The sequence below is a fragment of the Delphinapterus leucas genome, chromosome 7 (assembly GCF_059928025.1).
Source record: "Delphinapterus leucas isolate spDelLeu-1000000601 "Yukka" chromosome 7, BTC_Dleu_Yukka2, whole genome shotgun sequence".
Lineage (NCBI taxonomy): Eukaryota > Metazoa > Chordata > Mammalia > Artiodactyla > Monodontidae > Delphinapterus > Delphinapterus leucas.
In genome coordinates, this window is record NC_143135.1 from 25,494,684 (window position 1) to 25,518,719 (window position 24,036).

General features: G+C 39.9%; 1 protein-coding gene across 8 annotated transcripts; it reads right to left on the reverse strand.

Annotated features, from left to right (window-relative positions):
• On the reverse strand, window positions 1–23,343 carry PRRG4 (proline rich and Gla domain 4). 8 transcript variants are annotated; one of them, XM_089914990.1, is made up of 7 exons: window positions 22,945–23,029; window positions 22,442–22,554; window positions 16,727–16,890; window positions 15,285–15,333; window positions 14,150–14,282; window positions 10,136–10,334; window positions 9,909–10,027 (listed from the first exon to the last, which is right to left on the reverse strand). In XM_089914990.1, the coding sequence occupies exons 2-7, from the start codon at window positions 22,542–22,544 to the stop codon at window positions 10,004–10,006; spliced, it is 672 nt and encodes a 223-aa protein (XP_089771116.1). In that variant the 5' UTR covers window positions 22,545–22,554; window positions 22,945–23,029; the 3' UTR covers window positions 9,909–10,003. The 8 variants fall into 8 exon arrangements, 7 of the variants coding, with proteins under 7 accessions (XP_089771112.1, XP_089771115.1, XP_089771111.1 ...); XR_016393805.1 differs by having other exon boundaries at window positions 9,940–10,027; window positions 10,136–10,357; XM_089914986.1 differs by lacking the exons at window positions 10,136–10,334; window positions 22,945–23,029 and adding an exon at window positions 23,213–23,343 and having other exon boundaries at window positions 1–10,027.
• Between the last annotated feature and the right edge of the window lie 693 nt (window positions 23,344–24,036).

A 24,036-nucleotide genomic window follows, 5' to 3' on the forward strand; every position in this document is an offset into this window, starting at 1 on the left:
CCCGCGTACCGCAAAAAAAAAAAAAAAAAAAAAAAAGATACTCAATATCATCAGTCATCAGGGAAATGCAAATTAAAACCACAATGAGATACCACTACATTCCACCTGAGTGGACAAAAGGAAAAGACTGTAACAGCCAGTGTTGACAAGAATGTGGGAGCCACTGGAAACTTCATATGTTCCTGTTGGGAATGTGAAATGGTTCAAGCACTTTGAAAAATAATTTGGTAGTTTCTTATAAAGTTAAACATACGCCCATCTATTACCAGCAGTACTACTCTGAGGTACTTACCCAAAAGAACTGAAATTATATGTCCACACAAAGACTTGTAGAAGAATGTTCATAGTAGCTTTATTCACAAATACTATCAACAGGTGAATAAACAAATTGTGATATACCAATACAATGAAATACTATTCAGCAATAAATAGGAATAAACTACTGGTATATGCAACAATATTCTGCTGAGTAAAAGAAACCAGACACTAAAGAATACATGTCATATTATTTGATTTAGTATATAAAAGTCTAGTATAGGCAAAATTAATCTGTAGTGACAGAAAATAGGTTGGTGGTAGCCTGAGGCTGGAGAGTCAGGGAATTGATAGTAAAGGGGCAGATGGGAACTTTCTTCAGTTGGGATGATTGCTACTTGGGTGTCTACATTTGTTAAAACTCATGGAACTGCTCAGTGAAGATGGCTCCATTTTATGGCATGTAAATTATACACCAGTGAAGTTGTTATATGTGTAAAAAAAAATCAGAGAATACAAAAGTGCTCTTGGAAATTAAAAACATGACAATCTAAAAATGTTTAATTTAATAGAGTTAGAAGTTAAAGTATAAGACCTTATGCAGAAAGAAGAATGGCTGGAGGAAGAAATTGGAAATAGTGGATCAATCCAGAAAGTCCAATATTCAACCATTAGGAATCATACAAAAAGTAGAGAAAACTGAGGAGAAGAAAGTGGCAAAAAATTATACAAGAAAGTTTTCGAGAATTACGGGGCACAGAACTTCACATTAAAAGGAGGCACTTGTTGCCATGAACAATAAATGAAAACCAAGGCCCAGAATTGTGAATTTGAGATCACCAGGGATAAGAAAGTTTGCAAGTTACCAGAGGATGAAAACTAGACTTCGGGAGACAAGAACAAAAACAGGGAGACCAGTGTTATGAGTGAATTGTGTCCTCCTAAAATTTTAGATTTGAAATCCTAACCCTTAGTATCTCAGAATGTGACTGAATTTGGAAATAGGGTCTTTAAAGAGGTAATTAAGTTAAAATGAAGTCTTTAGGATGGGCCGTAATCCAATATGACTGGTATCCTTACAAGAAGAGGAGATTAAGACAGACGCAGAGAGAGAAGACCGTGCAAAAACAGAGAGACGATGGCTAATCCACAAACCAGCTAGAGAGGCCTCAGAAGAAATCAGCCCTGCCAACACTTTAATCTCAGACTTCTAGCCTCCAGAATTGTAAGAAAATAAATTTCCATCGTTTAAGAAAAAAAAAAAAAGGTTTCCCGAGGGAAATAAATATGTCAAGAAATGCAATCAGAACACTGTTAGAATTCTTAATGGCGATTAGATGCTAGAAGATGTTAGAGCAATATCCACATTATGCCAAGTAAAATGATTTTTTAACCTAGAACACTACACTTAGCTAAATTATAAATCAAATTTGAGAGTACAGAAAACATTCAAGGTCATGCAAGAATGAGGGATTTGATCCGCTCTTTTCAACTACTTTTCCTTTGGGCGTGCCTTAGCTGGCTAAGGAATAGGACCAATTTCTCAAATTGTTCTCAATATTATAATCTCTGATATAAGTACTTTAATCTGTTTAAAGCTATTTAATGCTAGGAATTGTTGGAAAATGAACAAGAATGAAATGAAATGAAAATGGTAAATAATGAAACATTACAAAGTTTTCAAAAGCTGTAATACTACTACTATTAGGTGTTAACTCACGTTTACATAAAACTTTGCAATTGAAAGACTTTTAACATGGTCAGAAGAAATGAAAGATCCTGTAGAGCAACGGTCCCCAACCTTTTTGGCACCAGGGACTGGTGGCTTCCTGGAAGACAATTCTTCCTCGGATGGTGGGGGCAGGGGATGGTTCAGGCAGTAAAGCAAGCGATGGGGAGCGACGGGGAGCAGTAGATGAAACTTCAATCACTCGCCGGCCGCTCACCTTCTGCTGAGCGGCCTGTTCCTAACAGGTTCACGTTCTGGTCCGCCGCCCAGGGGTTGGGGACCCCTGCTGTAAAGTAAGCGTTTGGCCTAGAGACTGGCACATGATAGATCCTTATGGTGGACACACTCTAAGGTGATCCCCAATGACCTCTCACCTCTGGTATTCAAATCTTTGTAGAATCTCCTTCCTTAAGTGCAGGTGGAAACTGCAACTTTGTTCAAAGATAATGTGAGGTCTCCCTTGTGATTATGTTACATTACATAAGGCTTTATTTTGCTAGCAGACACACTCTAGCCATGTCTCTCTCTCTCTCTCTCTCTCTCTCTCTCTCTCTCTCTCTCTCTCTCTCTCTCTCTCGGCTTGATGAAATAAGCAGTGGTATAGAGGAATCCCATGTGGCCAGGAACTGCTGGCGGCTTCTAGCAACTGCAAATGGCTTCTGGAGCTAAGGTTGGCCTCTAGCCTCCAGTCCATAGAGGTCTTCGGTTCTACAGACGCAAGGAGATGAATTCTGCTAACAACCTGACTGAGCCTGAAAGTGGATTCTTCCACGACACAGCCTGCAGATGACAACACAGCCTGGCCAACACCTTGAGTGCAGCCTTGTCAGACCCTGAGAAGAGGACTTGCTAAGTGGTGCCTGGACTCTTGACTCATAGAAACTGTGGGATTATAAATGTGTGTTTGTTTGAAGTCGTTAGATTTGTGGTAATTTGTTATGCAGCGAAAGAAAACTACTACAGTGCTCAACAAATGTTAATTGATTTGAAATGTAAATGAGGTTACGTCTACTGTCTAATCGCCTTCTTTCTGACCATCCTCTTGGTTCTGCATTGTTTAACCCCTGCCCCACGTCATCTGGTTTGTGACAAGAGATTCTGATTGATCTTGCCGCCCGCCTTGGGATGATTCTTGATGTCTGAAGTAGAGAGCTGCTAGTTTTTCTGCCCAATATCCGCTTGCCCCTGATTTAGTAACAGCATCATCTTCTTTTAGGGAACTGTCTCTCTCCAACTTCCAATCATGGTATGCTATCCTCTGGATACAGGGTGGGCACATGAACCAGGCCTGCCCACTCATTGGCCCAGCTAAGGTCATGTGACCCAAGCATGGCCAGTTAGAATCTTGATGGTAACCTGTGGGCTTTGGATGGGAGAAATTGCTTCTCTGCAGTCACTAAGCAGGTATAATGTAAGCCTGTGACTGTGCCTTCCCCTGAGAATGGAGGAAGCCTGTGGGCAGCAGGACAGTGTTAACACAAAGAAGCAGATTTTAGAACTTGAGATATTAAGTCCCTGAGGACAGTTCCAACTGCAGACTTCCCAGTTTTGTAGACCAGTTTGAATTAAGTTTTTGTGACTTTCAACTAGAGCTCCAACTTATATAGCGTCTTTTAGACTCTGCCTCCTAATCTATTTACCAGTGACCCTGACATCATTTCTTCTGGTCCCTGAGTGAGAAAAATACGCTGAGTCAGCAATGGACTTCACAATCCTGCATTAACTTTGTAAGGACATTTCTAATCACCCTCACCTCCCAAATCTCTCTGGTTTTAGCCCTCAGAGTTGTCCTTCTTAAGCATATTTAATAAGCTGTTAGGACAGGTTCTATCTTTAGATGAAATGTGGCTACTCCACCTAGTTTTTTAGAGTTTGTGTCTGTGTTTCATTATCTTGTCACAGCAATCAAAATCTAGGAGATATATACATATATTTTATATTTTTTTAGAGATTCATATATTTTGTTTTTGTTTTTTGGCTGTGCTGGGTCTCCATTGCTGCGTGCGGGCTTTCTCTAGTTGCGGCAAGCCAGGTCTACTCTTTGTTGTGGTGCGCGTACTCTTCACTGTGGTGGCTTCTCTTTGCTGTGGAACACGGGCTCTAGGTGCGTGGGCTTCAGTAGTTGTGGCACACAGGCTCCGTAGTTGTGGCTTGTGGGCTCTAGAGCACAGACTCAGCAGTTGTGGCACATGGGCTTTGTTGCTCCACAGCATGTGGGATCTTCCCAGACCAGGGCTCGAACCCATGTCCCCTGCATTGGCAGGCGGATTCTTTTTTTTTAATTAATTAATTTATTTTTGGCTGCATTGGTCTTTGTTACTGTGTGCAGGTTTTCTCTATGCGGCGAGCGGGGGCTACTCTTTGTTGCGGTGTGCGGGCTTCTCATTGCGGTGGTTTCTCTTGTTGTGGAGCATGGGCTCTAGGCACGTGGGCTTCAGTAGTTGTGGCTCGCAGGCTCAGTAGTTGTGGCTCACGGGCTCTAGAGCACAGGCTCAGTAGTTGTGGCGCATGGGCTTACTTGCTCTGCAGCATGTGGGATCTTCCCCGAACAGGGCTTGAACCCGGAACCCCTGCACTGGCAGGCGGATTCTTAACCACTGTGCCACCAGGGAAGTCCGAGGATATATTTTTGAATTTCTTGAAATTTTACTTATAGACTTCACCTAGTTAAATATTGCATAAAAATCATAACGAAAACAATACACTCTTTTTTCCTACTCTTCAACAGAATATAAGGAAGTGTTTTTTAAAAAAACTTTCAATTGGTCCTAAGAAAACTTTTTGTCTTAAAAGTAATTTTTTTTTTATTAATACTTTACTTTTTAGAGCAGTTCAGAGCAAAATTGAGTGGGAAGTATAGAGTTCACATATACCCCATCCCCACACATGAGCAGCCTCTCCCACTATCAATATCCCACATCATAGTGGTACATTCATTATAATTGATAAACCTACATTGACACATCATTATCAGCTAAAGCCCATTATGGTTCACTCTTCATGCTGTACATTCTATGGGTTTGGACAAATGTATAATGACATGGATCCACCATTACAGTATCATACAGAGTAGTTTCACTGCCCTAAAAATCCTCTGTTCTCTACCTATTCATCCTCCACACCCACCCCCTCACCCAATCCCTGACAACCACTGATCTTTTTACACCTCTGTAGTTTTGCCAATTCTAGAATGTCATATAGTTGGAATCATAGTTTGTCGCCTTTTGAGATTGGCTTTTTTCTCTTAGTAACATTCATCTAAGTTTCCACTATAGTCTTTTCATGTCTTGATAGCTCATTTCTTTTTAGCAATGAATAATATTCCATTATCTGAATGTACCACAGTTTATTCACCTACTGAAGGACAACTTGGTTGCTTTCAAGTTCTGGCAATTGTAAGTAAGGCTGTTATAAACATCCATATGCAGGTTTCTGTGTGGACATAAGTTTTCAACCCATCTGGGTCAGTACCAGGGAGCATCATTGCTGGATCAAATGGTAAAAGTATGTTTAGTTTCATAAGAAATTGCCAAACTGTCTTCCAAAGTGGCTGCACCATCTTGCATTCCAACCAGCAGTGAATGAGAGTTCATTTTGCTCCACATCCTCACCAACATTTAATGTCAGTTCTGGATTTTGGCCATTTTAATAGGTGTGTATCTCTTTGTTGTTTTGATTTGCAATTCTCCAATGACACGCTGTTGGACATGTTTTCATATGCTTACTTGTCACCTAAATATCTTTTTTTTTTTTTTTTTGCGGTACGCGGGCCTCTCACCACCGTGGCCTCTCCCGCCGCGGAGCACAGGCTCCGGATGCGCAGGCCCAGCGGCCGTGGCTCACGGGCCCAGCCGCTCTGCGGCATGTGGGATCCTCCCGGACCAGGGCACAAACCCGTGTCCCCTGCATCGGCAGGCGGACTCCCAACCACTGCGCCACCAGGGAAGCCCCTAAATATCTTTTTGGTGAGGTATTTGTTCAAGTCTTATGCCCATTTTTTAAATCGGGTTGTTGGTTTTCTTACTGTTGAATTTTGAGACTTCTTTGTGTAATTTGGATAAGAGTCCTTTATCAGATGTGTCTTTTGCAAATGTTTTCTCCTAGTCACTACCTTGTCTTCTCATTTCATTGATTAAAGTAATTTTAAGGAGTGTAAGTATTAACATTTATGGATTATTCGATTGGATAAAAAAATTTAAGGTGGTCTAAATATTGAACATGAAGTTATGTTTAATAATTATTTATGTGTATGATACATAGTATTACTTGTGTTTCTCTAAAGTTGGAGGTACTATTACTCCTATAATTTAGTATAACATTACTATATTTTTTTGATTTTTAATTTATAGATATAGGTCACAGAAGTAAATTCAGTTTTAAGGAGTAATATATTATAAATTTGCTTCAAACAATATATTAAATATTAAAACAGTGTTAAGGAATATTGCACTTTCACAACTGCAACTAAACTGTTTAGAAAGCTAGCAGCACTGGGTGAAAGATACATACAGCAATACCATGCTGTAAACATTGTTTTGAAAACATGCAACATGTTGTTCACATTTAACTCATATAATTATACGCCACTATATGAAGAATGTTTAATTGAAACAAGCAACAAATATTTACTTAACATAAAGTTTATTCACATGTATAAAAAGTGTCTGTGATAACAAATCCGTTAAAACCAAAATATAATCAAACCTGTAGGAAAAATATGCATTCAAAAATGGGTTGCTTTTTCCAGATAATGAAAATGCTGACAAATTTGTACTGAATTGCCTTAAACTCTTAAACTGTTAGGGAAACATTTGTAAATGACAAAAAATGTTGAAGGAAACACACAATACAGAAGATTGAAGGCATCATTATATGTCATATGTGTTCCAAAATGCTACACAGGCAGGATCTACAAAAGAATCTACTTTTTAAAAAAATTACAGAAATTCTAGACACTCTTCTAGTAGTATAAATGTCACATATAACATTTCAAATCAAACTGGTAACTAATTTATTTCACATTCAGTTAGAACAAAAGCAAAACGAATAATATGAAATTAAGCTTTTAAACAGCTCTAACAAACTTTTTCTCACTAAAAAATTCTCTTGCACATATAGGAAAAGTGCACATATACATAACTTATCTGAGAAATAGGAAAAAATGATTAGAATTTTACAGGCAAATGGGAAACCAGACACAGAGGACGCTGTTGCTCTAGTTTTTAATTGTTCTGAGAATTATCACCCAGCTCTGTATAATCACTCAGAGGGCACAATATTAACAGATGCAAAACTTTGACACAGTCATAATTTGTGCTCTCTTTGATTTTTTTCATCTTGAAAAGAGAATATTCTGTGTAGAATTATCTAGCCTACTGAAGGCATAACCTATTAATGTATACTTGTCTTTTTCTAGGCTTATTCCCTTTTCATACCCATATTACATTCATTTCCTGATTGTGATAGAGGGGAAAACTGATATACCTAACTAGAAAGCTTTGTGTCAAAAATAGATTTAATGGTTAACACCGATAAGTTACCCAGGGAAGAAGCACAAAGAAAACAAATTAATCAAACTAGAAAACCCACCACCAAAAGTATACAAGGAATAGAAAAGCGTGAATGGGACAGAAATATGTGTCAATAATTTTATATTGATATTCTCCTTTTAATTATTATAAGTATTTGATTATGGTTCTATCACATTTTCTTTTTTATATTTAAAGTATTATGAGCTCAACATTGGATGCTCTACAAATACCAGTTATTTCATAATCTTAATGATAAATTCTAGATTTGTTCAAGTCAGAGCAACAGTTTCACACTTAATGATGGCACATGACAAATCTAGGCTACTGCTGGGGTGACAGGGGTTGTCACAGGCTCTGAAGCTAGATTTGCAGTTAGATTCTTGTGAGTCAATGGGAGTAAACAAGTTCATGGAATATTTCAAATTGTGATTCAATAAAAGATATATCGTATCTTATATATATATTGGGTTTTTTTTGCAGTACGCGGGCCTCTCACTGTTGTGGCCTCTCCCGTTGTGGAGCACAGGCTCCGGCCGCGCAGGCTCAGCGGCCATGGCTCACGGGCCCAGCCGCTCCGCGGCATGTGGGATCTTCCCGGAACGGGGCACAGAACCCGTGTCCCCTGCATCAGCAGGCGGACTCTCAACCACTGTGCCACCAGGGAAGCCCCCGTATCTTATATTTTTATTCATCCTAAGAAACACATGTGTGAGAATACATATACAGATATGTAATATATGCACCTATATACATTTATGTATATATGACAAATGTTTATACATTTCTCATACAAACTTAGAATTGTCTCTATTTTATAATTTCATAATTTGAGACAGTGTAATTCTATAGATATGAGATGGGCCTAGAAAAGTGTGCTTGCTCATTCTAAACCTAGCTCTCACCAACATGTTAGATTTTGGTCAAGCTATCCTTCTATGCCTCAGTGTGATTGCTAAAGTGAGTAGAGTTTGCCTCTGACCTTTTAAAGAGGATTAAAATAAGGGCAAAGTGCAAAGTTACATGAGGAAAAGTGCTTATGTAAGCCAAGGTATGACAAATAGTAAAATTTTTATAGGTAACATAGGTGGCTTTAAAAAGACTTCTTCCTAATTATATCTAAATGTTGCCAGATGATTTCTTTGTAACACACAACCAAAGAGACTGAAAATATAAAAGGTAAAGTCTTTAGCAGTCTATAATGATTAAGATCTTTCTTTTATCTGCATTAAGATCATGCTGTCTTAAAAGAGAGACATACACTCAAACACACAGTATGATTTATATTTTCTAAACATTTAATTTGGAAGGAATTATCAAATGCATGTGAGTTTTAATCTCACCTGTGTGAAAATTATAAAACAAAATACAATTTTATAAATGGTCTTAAATAGGAAAAAAGCAATGCCTGGCAAAAAACATAAAGAACAGAATTTTCTATTTCTCAGGAGTATGTTTTTTTTTCGAGCTCCTGCAAAGAGGAAACAAATTCACATATACGTATACACCCACTCAAATAAATTTGTGCACAAACATTCATTCCAGAAATTTATAGCTTATACTCTACTATGTTCTTAAGGGGAGACTGGTCATATATACAATTAGAAGAAAATACAAAATATAGGTCAAAATGATTACCTATGGTGTTCTGTGTCTAGACATTAAGAGATACAGGGGGTTGCTGGTAACTTTAATCAATATTATTTTGATAGCAGAAAAGTAAGTTACTTCTTCCAAGTTCTCCAACTATTATTTATAAAATTCAACAAATTTTCCAGATTAATAGTTATAGTCAATACAGACAACGTAGCAATGAAAATGGGTGTGTCTACTCATCATTAATATGCACAACTTATCAAGTTGTCACTCCTAGATTTGAGGCCTGTATCTTTATTTGGTGGTATAACAACCCTTGCAAATCTGTAACATTGCAACCCTGTTCCCTCCGAAGAACTAACTCTCTAGCAAGTATTTGTTTGGTTTTTTTTAAAGAAAACTATTGACCCCACTCCCCATAATAAAACATGACTGATAGCAAGAGTTCACAATAAGAACGTGCAAAATATGGTGAATGCTATGCAATAATTTAAAATAAAAAAACAAGTGATTATATAAAGGCCACCAATTTATATTTAAATGCCAAATTCTGTGAAGTATTTCCAACCAAAAAGAAATCCTAAAAAAAGAGTAGGTCAAATATTATGACTTGGGATAATCTAATAGTTAGAAATTCTTACCTTTTTAGTATTCAATACAAGAAATCTACAAACTTCTTCTGTACAGAGGATACAGATAGTTCCCCAGTTGTAGCTGTGACACCCATAACAGATTTTTTGAACCATTAAAAGGAACAAAAAAGTGCTCTCTTCTTAACTGCAAAGATACAAAGTTCCTTATCCAGCTGATTATGATCAAGTTCAGGTCCAGGATGCTAACAGATCTCCAGTGGCATAGTACACGTGCTTGTTCCTCCTTTACTCTCTGCAGTTTGTCATAAAGGGCTGAATCGACATGTCTTTTTGGTTCAGGGAAAACAAACCATTTAAATAATGTGAATGTCCTATATCACCAAGACAACAAGGTGGGCTTAGTGAGATGGGAGTGACATAGATTTTTTAAATACCCTAAACCCTTTTGCTGGCCCAGGATATGGTGGTGGTGGCGAAACACTGTGTTTTCTGGTCAGTGCCATTGCCTGTTCATAAGAAGGTAATCCTGTGTCCTCCACTGAAGGTGGCAATGGAGACAAGACAGCCTCCTCAGGTCTTCTGAAAATGATGGAGGGAGTGTGTCTGCCCCTTCTTGCATAGGTGGCTGAAGAACTAAACAGAGACAGCATTGAGGTCTAGGAAAGGCAGCATTTTTAGGTTAAGATGGCAATATTAAAAAATCCAACCATTTTGATAAAGGTGAACCCAATTTATTTTTATTGTTTTAATTTTTTGGCCGTGCTGCGTGGCTTGTGGGATCTCAGTTCCCCAACCAGGAACTGAACCCGGTCCATGGCAGTGAAAGCACTGAATCCTAACCACCACACCACCAGGAAAGCCCCTGAACCTGACTTATTAATATAACAACAGTTTTATTTTACCCATAAACTCTGAAAGAATCTTGATACAATGGAAAGATCAAGAACTTTGAAGTCAGTCATGGGTAAGAAACAGGATCTTGTCATTTCATAGCTGTGTGACCAGAGGCAAGGTAATCTAACTCAGCTTTCCTCCTCTATAAAATGGGGATAACAACAGCTACCTCAACAGAGATGTTTTGTGTGGATTGAGAAAGATGTCTTATGTAAAGCATCTAAGCAATGTCTGGAACACTGTAACAAGGACTCAAAACACATGAATTCCCTTTTTCTCCTGCTCCTGAATTAAAATTTTCTCAAAGTATGGTGTGAAACCAAATCCAGGCTTTGTTGAAAGGCAGCATAACTCCAAGCCTAGGAAATTGATGCCACAGAGATAATCACAACAGCGATGCCCGTCTCTCTCTCCTCTGTTCCCCACTGAATCCCTGCTGCCTGGGCCATCCCTCCTAAACAGGACTTCTATCATATCATTCTTCTCCGCAAAAGTCTAACCTGCAGCCTACTTTCTACTGAATCAAGTTCTAACTCCTGTGCCTCCTTTCCAAAGCCTCCCTTATTCTGGCCTCACTTTATTTTATAGCTCTCTGCTCTTGCCAAGGTAGCCTCTTTACTCTCCTCTGTATGTGCAATGAATTCTCTGGTCTATCTCTGTGGTTTCACCTGCATTGTTCCCTTTCTCAGATTATTATCTTTTCCCCATTGATCTCCATTGATTTAAGTCCAACAATTACAAAAAAATTTTTTTTAATTAAAAAAAAAAAAAAAAGGCCTAGTTCAATATGGCCATTGTTTTCACAAAACTCTGTCACCTACACCACCAGCCAATGAAATTTGAAATGCAACACAGGTCTGGTGTTTTGAAACTACATTTTCCCTTCTCACTTGTGAATTACAAATTAAAATTTAGACATTAGTAAATTGATCTGTTTAGACTGTGAAGTTGGCTGCCTATGAAGCATCTATGCCTAAATTAACCTCTTATAGTTATGACTAATAAGATAATTAAAATGTAAAGGTAATCCCCAACCTCTAGTCAATATTTACAGTATTCTTCCCAATAAGAGACAGCTTAGCAGACCCAAAATACTGCAAACTTTTGCAAACTGAATCAATCAATTTGCCCCTTAGAATGCCTTTTCCTTTGGAGGTTATAATGAGATCTGGAACTGGACGGAAGGAGAGAGGAAAATTGCAGAGAGAAAAAAAGAAAAAAATCTGTGTAAATCTAGGAACTGGATAATCAGCCCTTCAATAGTTGAGAGGTGACTGATAGCCTCAGAAGTTTACTTAGAGGAGTCAACACAATTCCTCCTCTGTCATAAACCTGGAATGTATTCATGCTAGGCTTGTCACTTGCCACATTCATTAGCTTGTGACGAAAAGTTCTACTTGTTTGTTTATAGGAAACAGGAGAGACAGATGTTTTATTTGAAGAAATGAATTTTTCCACGTTGACCTTCAAAATTTAAGTTACAGGAACAGTATAATTATATTAAAGTCATTAAGTGTCTCCACAGTGATTTCTTACAAGATTGAAATCAGAAAGTATGCACCAGGAACACCTCAAATAAGCTGAGAGCATTATATTATGCCTATTTTCCTCCGTAAAATATAGGGACTAAGAAATGAAAAGATCTTGTTTCCCATTTCTTGGCATGTTTTTACAGAGGAATGAGACAAACTATTCTAACAGTGATCTTATTTTTTACTCTTTTCTTTTTCAAATATTCCTCACCCTTCCCCCACTTCCAGACTTGCAACATGTAGAAAGAGAACACATAACTCTGCTGCAAGAATTTCTTGGGACAATTGATGAGCGGTACTTTACTAAGTATTTAAAAGTTAACCTTAACACAAGTGAATGTCTGGTTAACCTAGTTTGAAATGTCCCCTATAAAGGGTTTCTGTGAGAATCAAAGTGAGACAGTAGATGTAAAAACGACCTGTAAACAGTACAGCATTATGCTGTACTAACATTAAATATAACTAAACTTTTAAAATAAGAGATATCCAGGTCTTCAAAATTTTATAACAACACACATAGAAAATATGCGTAATAATGCACCTCTTTATTCCTTGTGTCTTTGAATTCTGCTTCTAACCTCATGCAGGGAAGAAGCTAGAAGGTTTCAGAGAAAAAAGGCATAAGGTAAGAAGGTGTAGTGGTGCAGAAAAGTAGAAAAATGAAGAAAAACCGGAAAGAGGAGAGAAGACAATGTCGAGCATGAGGACACTGAACAATGGCTGTGCTCACAGACCTTGAGGGAAATTATTAAATGTGAGGGCATACAGAGACTTTTTGGGGAAAATACTATGAATGGGGTGGAAAAGAAGGAAAGATAAAAGGCAAGGAGAGTCTTTAAAGACATATTTTCCGATTTCTTCATTAACCTGTGAGTTTCCAGGTATGCTGCAGCTTGTGGAGAAGGACATATTGAATAAAATCTTAGTCAAAAGCCCTAGAAAACAGGAAAAACTTGCTCATTTCCTGTATGTTAAGTAAGGGAAACCTCTCAGCTTAAAACATAGTGGCTTAAGAAAAATTGCACAAAATTTTCCTTATCTTCTCTCACTTTTCAAAATTTTATAGGATTTACAGAAGTCTCAGACAATCTCCTTAGTCCCTGCCCACGATCACATTAATGCCTCAGGGAGTTGTTCAGGAATTCCAGCTTGGGGATAGAATTACACTATACTTTGCCCCTGTCCTCTGCCCCCTTTGCTGGCATGTCCTCCTCCGCACCCTTACTGTCGGCATCCTTTAAGACTCCGTCACTTGCCTTCTGTCCTTTCATCACACTCAGAGAACTTGCCTACTCTCATGGCTTCAGCTTTTATCCTCCAATGGATTTATCTTAATTCCATATCTGTTGCCCTAAACTCTTACCTTAACAATAAAGAAAACGTTTTTATTATGGTAAAATACGTGTAACATAAAATTTGTCGTTATAACCATTTTCAAGTGTACAATTCAATGGTATTAATCATATTCACAATGTTGTACAACCATCACCACTATCTATTTCCATAATCATTTTATCACCTGGTTACCATCATTAGCTTCTTCATAGAGTTTGAAAGTGTAAATAGGGATATATAAGCATTAATTTCGATAGCCTGTTTCGCATGTGGTACTTTTTGTTGAATAAGGTTAGTTCTTCACTTTCTCATCTCTACTTACAGATAAGATAATAGAGAAGATAATAACTTTTTATTCTAATAAGGATGTTGAGATTCTATTATGCAAACAATTATGGCCTTTATGAAGCTTTACTAATGTGCTGGAACTCAGTTAATAGTAATGTACCAGTGTTGGTTTGTTAGTTTTACAAATGTACTATGGTAACATAGGATGTTAACAACGAGGGAGCTGCGTGAAGGATATAAGGGAACTCTCTGTGCTATCTTTGTAACTTCCCTGTGTATCTAAAATTATTCCAAAATCAAAAGTGTATTTTAAAAAAAAGGCAGCCATTTTTTTAGCCATTTAAACATGACAGTATAGAACGTACAATAGTAAATTAAATATTTTTATTTGGTACTTACCCTGGATGTCGTTGCCTGTGACACTTAGTGATACAAAGATAGTAACCAAGTAATCCAAAAATAACCAAAAATATTCCAGCAGCAATTAGTCCAGTCAGAAGGCCCATAACATCGATTTTCTCTCTGTTAGCATCTTAAGATAAATCATTAAAATAACATGAATATAACAACTGAAAAGCACCCCCTATGACTTCAATAAATTCAATGCTGGGTGTAAGCATGCTATTAGGCATCTAATAATTAATATTGATTACTTTTAAAAGTCTGTGCTAGAAACATGACCAGAAAAAATTTAGATACACTTCCTAAAAGCCCTAGCTCTGACTTCATTTATTTTTAATTTTTTTAAGTTTTTGACCACACTGTGTGGCACACAGGATCCCCAACCAGGGATCAAACATGCGTCATCTGCACTGGAAGCGTGGAGTCTTAACCACCAGACCGCCAGGCAAGTCCTTAGCTTCATTTATTTTAAAAGTTATATTAAATGGATGAAGGTCAACACTCAGTGGGATAAACATGTTCTTTGTTCAACTATACACATTTTGGTATTAACTACTAAGATAAATGTAGTAAGCAACTCTGGTGTAGCTATGTAATACAGTCTCCCTATAGCTGGGGCCCTACCTAGGGGGAATGAAAAAAGAGCTGTCAAACACAAACAAAACAAAACAAACCTGACTAAAAAGCAGCTAGAGATGATAAATGTAGATAAAATAAAGGATCTCCCCTCTCTAGGAGTTACTTAATTCTACCTAACAATCCTAATTTACCTAGTAGCATAAGTATTCCGTTTACTTGTAATGGTAAAAAAGAAAAAAAAATTAAAATAGTTCACTATTTGAAACTAATAGAGTCCTACTTTTATTCTGTGCAAGTCTTGACTTAGCTGGACTGTTTAAAATAGCATTAAGCCTATTATCTCATTTCCCTACTATCTCACCAAACTTGATTTTCAGTGTGTAAATAGATGAATGTGGCCTTCTCTTAGATAGCCCAGTGTATAACTGAGAAATCTTCCTTGGCTTTACAAGGTATGTATGTTGTGCAACAACCAAACTCAAACAATGAAACTAAAAATGTACTTTGATAGAGTGTGGGAAAAAACATGAAAATTGATCAGTTCTTGCCTTACCTGATTCTGTGGTTGGTCCTTTAATTGAATATTCTTGCCAAAATGCCATCTAAGAGAAAGGTAAAATTTCCAAGTTTATTTAATTTCTTTATTGTCATTTCATTTGGTCTCAATGACCTAGACTAGGGGTGGTAAACGCTTGGCATGTGCCACAGGTAGGATACTAGCTCATTCATGCTGGAGGGCGTGACTCACTCTAATAAAGTACTGCCATCCACCACTGTTTCTTCCAACTCTGGAATTGGTCAGGGGATTATTGCCAGTGCTAGCTCTCTACTACTGTGTGCTGATAGTCTCCCTTCACCTGCCCAGAGCCCTCGCTCAGGCATCAGGGGACACTATCGCATTAGAGAGTCGATGAAAGTAGCAGAGGTGGAAGTTGAAGCAGGGGACTCATTATCATGTTTGAAAAGGAGTCTGATTTTTTGCTACATTAGGCGAGCCCTCAGTCTCCTAGGAAATTTTATTGAAAGTTATTTATTGATTTGGAAAGACATCCCTGAGACTGTTTAAGTTCAGTGTTACTTGAGAGAATGGAAGCCATTTTCAAGGAACCGTGATAAAATTAGAAAACGGGTTTGTGAAAAACAATAGAATTTCAACAGGCACAACTACAACGCAGAGTAGACTTTCTTTCCCTTCTCTAATAGATGCAGCAGATAATAGCAGGGAATGGAATCTGGGCACAATTTTGGAAGAAAAAAGAACTAAGTTTCAATAACACCTGCATTTAAAGGATACCTAGAGAGGTTCTTATTGACCAAAGAGTAAAATGGGATTCTTGAGGAAGGGGAAAAGGAGCTGGGGTTATTTAATCTACAAAAGTGAAAAATCTGGGTCACTTGTCATTCTTAAAGAATATGCCAGATTATAACAGGGACAGTGCTGGTTGTTTGTTTTGTACCTTTTCAGGATTAACAGATAGGATTTAATTGTATTTTAAGGGAGAACTTCTAAAGGTTTATTGCCAAGCAATGAAATCCTGAATGCAGGGACTATATATCTTATCTTCAGTCTCTAGCAGAGCACTTGGCACATAGTAGGTCGTCAATAAGTACTTGAAATATAAATACAGTAATCAAAAATGGTAAGTCCTAATAGAAAAAATTGCTGTGAGTCTTGAATGATTGAAGCCTGAGTCAGAGAACTAACTCAAATAATATCCTGAAGTTCAATTCACTCTGCTTCATTATTGTCTTTGAATATCATAATGTTAAACACAGAAAATCACGACATAATTGATAATTTGATAATTACTATAAGCCCAGTTAAGTATAAAGCCAAGTCTAAATGGGCTAATTATAATATAAGAAAGTAGAAAGAGATAACAGGTATGCAATCTGAATTTTATTTAAGGCACATAATCTCTACTGACTGAAAGTGCCACTTTCTTAAGTGCAATTTAATAGATGTCTAGCCAATTAACATATCAACCAAATTACCGTTTTATCTTCATCCACAAAAATTTCTCTGGCTTCCTCATAATTACAAAGCTCTTCTCTGCATTCTCTTTCTAGGTCACTGGAAGTGAAGAGCTCCAAATCAAATCTATTATATAGGAGGTGTCTACGTATGAACAAGTTTGCTTCTTCTTTTGATGTAAAGACTAGCAAAAAAATAGAAAGATTTCAAACACCGATAAAAAATAAGGCAGAAAATTCCTGTTTTAATTACGGTAAAAGCATATAGTTCTTTTGATCTGGTTAAATTATACCAAACTTTCTTGTGTGGTTTTAAAATCTGACAAAAAGAAATATCATCAGTAAAAATAATTCCTGCTAAATATGAAGTACAGATACTAACAAAATTCCAGAACATACTTGAGTAGATTATGTCCGAAATTATCAGCATAAATAAAAATTATTTGAGTATCACTTTTTCCTCTAGACAATTATTTTTCCAATAAATGGCAGGCCAGACTATTCTATTTCTAAAGTGTTGGTTTCCTATTATCTTGACTGAGAAAAATTAGTCTGGTGTAATGGAATGGACAGAGTACTGGGCTAAGAGTTAGAAGACAGACTCTTCTTTTTGATTTGGCTTAGCTATCAGCTGTATCCTGGGATAAGTCACTTATCTCTCTGGGTTGCCATTTCCTGAAACACTTTTTTTTTTTTTTTTTGTGGCTGCACTGTGTGGCATGCGGGATCTTAATTCCCTGACCAGGGATTGAACCCATGCCCCCTGCACTGGGAGTACGGAGTCTTAACCACTGGACCTCCAGGGAAGTCCCTGGGTTGCCATTTCCTCGTTTGGAAAATGGGAATATGAACTAAATAATAACTAAGATCTCTTTATGTTTTAAAATTATAAATTCATACATTTATATTAAAATTGTTCTATCAGGTTTATACCAAAAAATTTTAAACTTCTAAGCTAATAAAATCATAAGTTAATTATAAGATTAATTAAAAGCCATTCAGTCCCTCCCAAAGGAGTAGCTCCCTCCACTCAGCCCCTAAACATGTGTCTACAAAGTTTTATAAGACTCTGTCTACGTGTGCATGTAGGGAAGGTAAATGGTAAACACCATAGCTAAGCACAGGTTGACACAAAACCAAAATATCCTACCAAGGCAGTATTTTCAAAACCTGAAAACTTCAAACTCGTTCTGGTGTCACACAAAGCTGAAGTGATCTTGCTCCAGATCATATTACTGAGACTGGAATTCAGAAACTCTCTGAGAACTACCCCAACTGCTTATAAGAATTTAAAAGTCTTGGTATTTCTCACTGCTAACCATTACTAAAGGAAGAATATATTAAAGTGAGCAACTGAAAGATGGATCAAGACTGACGACAGGGACTTCCCTGGTGGCGCAGTGGTTAAGAATCCGCCTGCCAATTCAGGGGACATGGGTTTGATCCCTGGTCTGGGAAGATCCCACGTGCCACAGTGCAACTAAGCCTGTGCCACGACTACAGAGCCTGTGTTCTAGAGCCCACGAGCCAAAACTACTGAGCCCACGCACCACAACTACGAAAGCCCACACGTCTAGAGCCCGGGCTGTGCAACAAGAGAAACCACTGCAATGAGAATCCTGCACACCACAATGAAGAGTAGCCCCCGCTCACTGCAACTAGAGAAAGCCTGCGTGCAGCCAAAAATAAGACCCAATGCAGCCAAAAAAAAAGACTGACGACAGTGCATGGTCTGGAAGACTAATACTAATTTGAGAGTGACCTCAGGTTGGCCATTTATTCTTAGCCTTTGAGAACAGTCACACCTTGGCCAAGATATTTTCCTTACTAATCAATCACTTTTCCAAGCAGGTCTGAATCTTAACAGAGCTGGATTTGTCCAATACAGTAGCCACTAGCCACGTATGGCTATTGACCACTTGAAATGTGGCTAGTGTGAATTGAGATGTGCTGTAAGTGTAAATACACAGGGGACTTCAAAGACATGGTTTAAAAAAATATCAAATATCTCAATGCTTTCTATCGCTTATATTTGGAAATACTGGGTTAAATATTTTGGATATATTAGGTTAAATTAACTACATTATTAAAATTAATTTCACCTTTTTTTTTTTTTTTACTTTTTAAAATATGGCTCTAGATAATTTTTTATGTGGTTCGTATTTTATTTCTATTGGCCAGTGCTATTCTAGTGTATTCATTTCTATGTTAGAAATAACACATATGAGCTATTTGAACCAAGGGGGAAGCCAGAATGGGATCATTGGTGACAGATGTTTTGAGAAATATTCTAAAGGGTAGACCAGTGTGATAAAATATTTTTGTTCTTTCTTCTTCTTTGTCTCCTTGTAGATTTTACACTACCACCTAATGGAGACAGAATGAAAAATTTTCCAAGTCTCCATCATCTCTCATTGGGATTCTTGCAATGGCCCTCTAAGGCAGAGGTCCCCAACTCCCGGGCCATGGACCACTATCAGTCTGAGGCCTCTCAGGATCCGGGCGGCACAGCAGGAGGTGAGCAGTGGGCCAGCGAGCGAAGCTTCACCTGCCGCTCCACTCCCCATCGCTCCCCATCACCAGCATTACTGACTGAGCCATCCACCGCAACATCCGTGGAAAAATTGTCTTCCAAGAAACTGGTCGCTGGTGCCAAAAAGGTTGGGGACCGGGCTTCCCTGGTGGCGCAGTGGTTGGGAGTCTGCCTGACGATGCAGGGGACACGGGTTCGTGCCCCGGTCTGGGAAGATCCCACATGCCGCGGAGCGGCTGGGCCCGTGAACCACTGTCGCTGAGCCTGCGCGTCCGGAGCCTGTGCTCCACAACGGGAGAGGCCACAACAGTGAGAGGCCCGCATACCGCAAAAAAAAAAAAAAAAAAAAAAAAAAAAGGTTGGGGACTGCTGCTCTAAGGGCTCTCCTTGTCCCCTACAGCTACACTGGTTTCCAATGTGCCTGGTTCTCTCCTGCCTTTGAACTTGCTGTTTCCTCTAAATAGAACTTTCTTCTTTCACTCTGCTCTCTCATTTCCTTCAGGATTTTGTTCAATGTTACCTTGAACCCCATCCCCACTCACCCACCTCTGGCAGTCCCCATCTCCTACTATATTTTGTTTTTCTTCATAGCACTTATCACCATCTGGTGTTCTGTACGCTTTACTTACTTGTTACCACTCTGTTCCCCTAGCTAGAAGGAAAGTTCCATTAAAGCAAGGGATGTTGACACATAGAGATGCCAAAAAAATTACTTACAAAAATAAATGAATGAACTTGACTTTCCTGTAGTGGGAAGGAACTCTTGGACCTAAATTCTACCCGTTGAAGCAATTCAGAGGTATAGTCCGTTACTCAGCTTGGCATAGGTTTAAAATATTAAACCAGTAATGAAGTAACTCTGAACCTGCCTAACTTAGCTATATTGTACTTACTACATGAAATCTAATTTCAGAATGGAGAATTAGAATCTGCCTCTGTATTGCTACTTCTCAGGTACGCCCAGATCTTTACATTTTATTGGCTAGAAAAGCAGTGCCAAATTTCTCATTGTCGGTCTCCTATTCAAGTCAGTTTTCTGAGTTATAAAATGCCCCTGCCCTCCAAATGGGACTTTCAACTTAAAACGAAAATAAAAAAGCGAGTCATAAATATTTTTGTTGTTCCTGAAATGATATTTATGCCAACGAAAGTCTTCACTGATGTATAAAACATGCCCTCCAGGAGGGGCTGCTGTTTACCACTTCCCTGAGTGTGAAAGTTCTGATTCAGTCCATGGTTGACCTTACACTTTCAGTGCCTTATCAAACATCTTCCTGCCTCCCTTATGATCTTAGGAGAAATACTGTCCTTGTTATTTGGGTTCTAAGTAGCCCTGGATTTGCTTTTAATTGAAAGAGGCAAACTTCCTTGCCCCTGGAGCATCGTGAACTTCCAGCGAGAGTTCCTATTTTCCCTCTGGCTGTTGCTGGAGGATGCACTGGCCTTTGCACCTTTGTATCTGCCTCAGATTGTCTTTCCATCTCTGTCTCCTGTCTTAGACCATCCTAGGAAGTTGCCTGTGCATTCCCCTATTTTAAGTCCACCAACTGAGATATTCCATTTTCCTCCTCTCTCCTGTCTCCCCATGCTTTCTAAATAAATTCTTTTTAGGTCATTTCAACCCCACCTTTGGGCTTTATCAGAATGCAGCTGAAGGTCCTTTATTTTCCTAATTACTTTTCATATCTTCATTTATTATATCTCATTTGCAGATAGAGAGCACTGGCTTCTGTGCCATACAACTCTCCGGAGACAGAGTTACTGCTAACTCACTCTTTCCTCTGCTCTTGAAACTCTCTGTTTTAACTTCTGTCATAGAGTTTATGGAGATTATCAGTTTACACCCTGCCTCTCCCACTAGATGAAGTAGTCCTCCCGGTCAGGATTACAGTCTTTCATTTCTACATCTCCAGTGCCTAGCAGAGAGCTCGGCACATAGTATATATTAATAAAGAGGTTATTACTGAACAAATCAGCTTTTTAAATATAGAGGATTCTTCTTTTACATTTCCCACAGCTATCTCCAGCCTTCTGCACTCAAGTATGATCTCTAAATTCCTTCCATAGTTTGTGATGTCCTTGAGACTGTCTTTTATGCTGTATCGTGTGAATGAATGAATACACTCCCAAGCATTCTGGAGATCAGCATCTGGTCCTGCTGAGCATGGATCATCCACCTTATGTATGAGTGGACTTACATATATGGTGCAACTTGGGAGGCACCAAGAAGGATTTCCTTCCAAATCTCCCCCATCCCACTGGCTAGCCTATCCAATTGCCTAGAATTCTGCCGTCAGTGTTTGATTCCTTCAGGTTAAGATACTGCCCTATCTTAACACACACACACACACACACACACCCTCCTAGAAGGTTTGAGACACTAAGCTGTATTAATCATTAATAAGTCATCCAGGAGTATTAGTGTCACAGATCCTTCCCAAAAGAAAACAAGAGTAGGATCTGATGAGAATGAATAAGGGACAGGAATGTGTGGAGAGGTAGATCCAAAGCACTGGCACTGGGTAGGGAAGCACAATGACTACGCAGGGAGAAATGAAAGCCATTTTTTTTTTCCTTTTCTGCTTTTTCTGGTTAGGCTTTCAAAATATGGGCAGGAATCAGTCTAAGACCTGGAGTCCACAAGGTATGGAATTCTAGGTTAGCAAGCCCCAAACCTAATCTTCTCATACCTTCTGACTTTACCCAGATAACCAGGCATTTAAAAGTTAAAAAGGACCTCAGAGATCATTCCACTCCCCATCCCCCATCATTTTACAAGCTGAAAGGGGCTAAGTAACTTGCCCAGAGTCTCCTAACACATCCGGACTAAATCCTGGTCTCCCTGTCCATCTTTCCAGGAAGAACTGGAAGAACTATGCTCATTATAATTACCACATAGCTTCATCTAGAAAAATGGCACTCACTGATTTTCATAAGTTGAAATAGGTTTTCCATTCGGTTAACCACCAACCTGGTCTTAAATATATACTTAGCAAAAGTAACTCACAGAAATGAATGTGTATAAATTGCACTTAACATAACAAACCACAACATTACCAAATAAACCACAAATTAAAGGACATTTTAGTGCTTCTATGATTGACGGGGGCATGTAGTTTCAAAGACTGCACTTTCTGGTTTGAGCTCTATAATCCGAGTCGGGTTTCCAGGAGGATTTTCCTGGAGCCGGAAGCCAGGCTTACCTTCTTCTCCCGCATGCCTCGACTCCTCTGGACTTCTTGTGAGATGAGGGAACGCGAAGGTAAGTATGCGCAGTTGGCTGAGTAGCACCAGGAGCGTAAACATAGTCTGGCAACTGTCAAACAAACCGAAACAAACAAAATAACCAACAAAAACCACGTCAAAAAAGGCCCCGGCTCAGCACTTTGAGTTCCTGTGGGAACTGAGTCACCTACCTGTTGTGCTCAAAGCCACCGCGTGACTGCGCCCCGCGCGCGGTTTCGGTCGCCGGCGTCCGACCCGCGCCCGGAAAGCGGCGCCGAGAGCGTGCCCGGGGACAAATGCCGCCTCCGCCCTACCCCTCGCCTCCCCACCCCACCCCACCCTCCGGACTCTGCAGACGGCAGAGCGGGCACCTATCGCCGCGGCCGCCCTCTGCTTTCCGTTGGAATCGAGCCCGGTCCGCCGAGGTGGCCCCCTCCGAGTCGCCCATTCCCCGTCGGGGCCGAGCCGCCGGGCCCCGCACCTGCAGCTCCGGGCGCATGTTCCAGCAGCTCCCGGGCCGGAGCCCCGTGCTTGGGTAGTCCCTGCGGCCGCCAGACCCTCCGTCTCGGCGCCCCCAAAACCCTCGCCTTGCTCTCCGCAGGACCGGAGTGGCCCGCACGCTCGAGGATGCGCCTGGGGTCCGCGGAGCGCCGCCCTGGCCGGCACGGGGACGCGCGGCGCAGGCCCAGCCTTGATCCCGGGAGGCCGCGGAGCTGCGGGAAAAGGAGGAAGCAGCTCCTTGGGAGTACCTGGCAGCGCTCCTCCTCCCGGGGGCCGGCTCACCTGCGGCGGGCGGGCAGTTGGCCGGCGTCTCCGGGGAGCCGTCCCTCGCTGCAGCTGTCGCCGTCGCCGCCGCCACTTCTGCCCTGAGCCCTGGGCTAGCCCGGCCGCCCGCAGCCAGTTCTGGCCCCGCCTTGGCGCGCGGGGGGCAGGTTTGGGACTGGTTTCTAGATCCCGCGTCCTCCGCCGACTCCGGGCAGCGTGTTCGACTCCCAGTAGCTAAGCAGAGCGCCCCTCGGAGCGTCAGGGGCTTTTCGCTTTGGGTTCCACTAGGCTAGGGGCTCTGTCTTGAGGCCTTAGGTCTCAAAGGGTGGTCCGCGAAGGAGAGCAAAACATTCATCGGAGAAGTACTATGAACTGGGAAGTGACCTTAAAAATTAATCGATTACGTTGGTTCTCAAATCGTGATCCCCCAGGTCTGGGTCATCTCCAAGATCCTTTCAAGGGGTCTCCGAGGTCAAAATGATTTCCTTTATGGTACAAAGACATGATTTGCCTTTTTCACTCTCATTCTCTAATGAATATACAGCGGAAATTTCCAGAGGCTGTTTGACGTGTAATGATGTCATCACTCAGCTAACAGGGCGCCTGCATGTGTATTGTGTTTTCCAGTATTTTCTATGGTAGTAGGTTTAAGTATCAACATGTACATTTTTATAGAGATTCAAAGAGATTAATAAAATTTGCTTGTTCTTAGTGCTTTCTGTACTGTTATTCGCTATCTTTAGTCATACCTGGCAGGATAGCTATAACATCATTTTTTCAAACAAGTAGTCATCTGAAATCTTGAGCT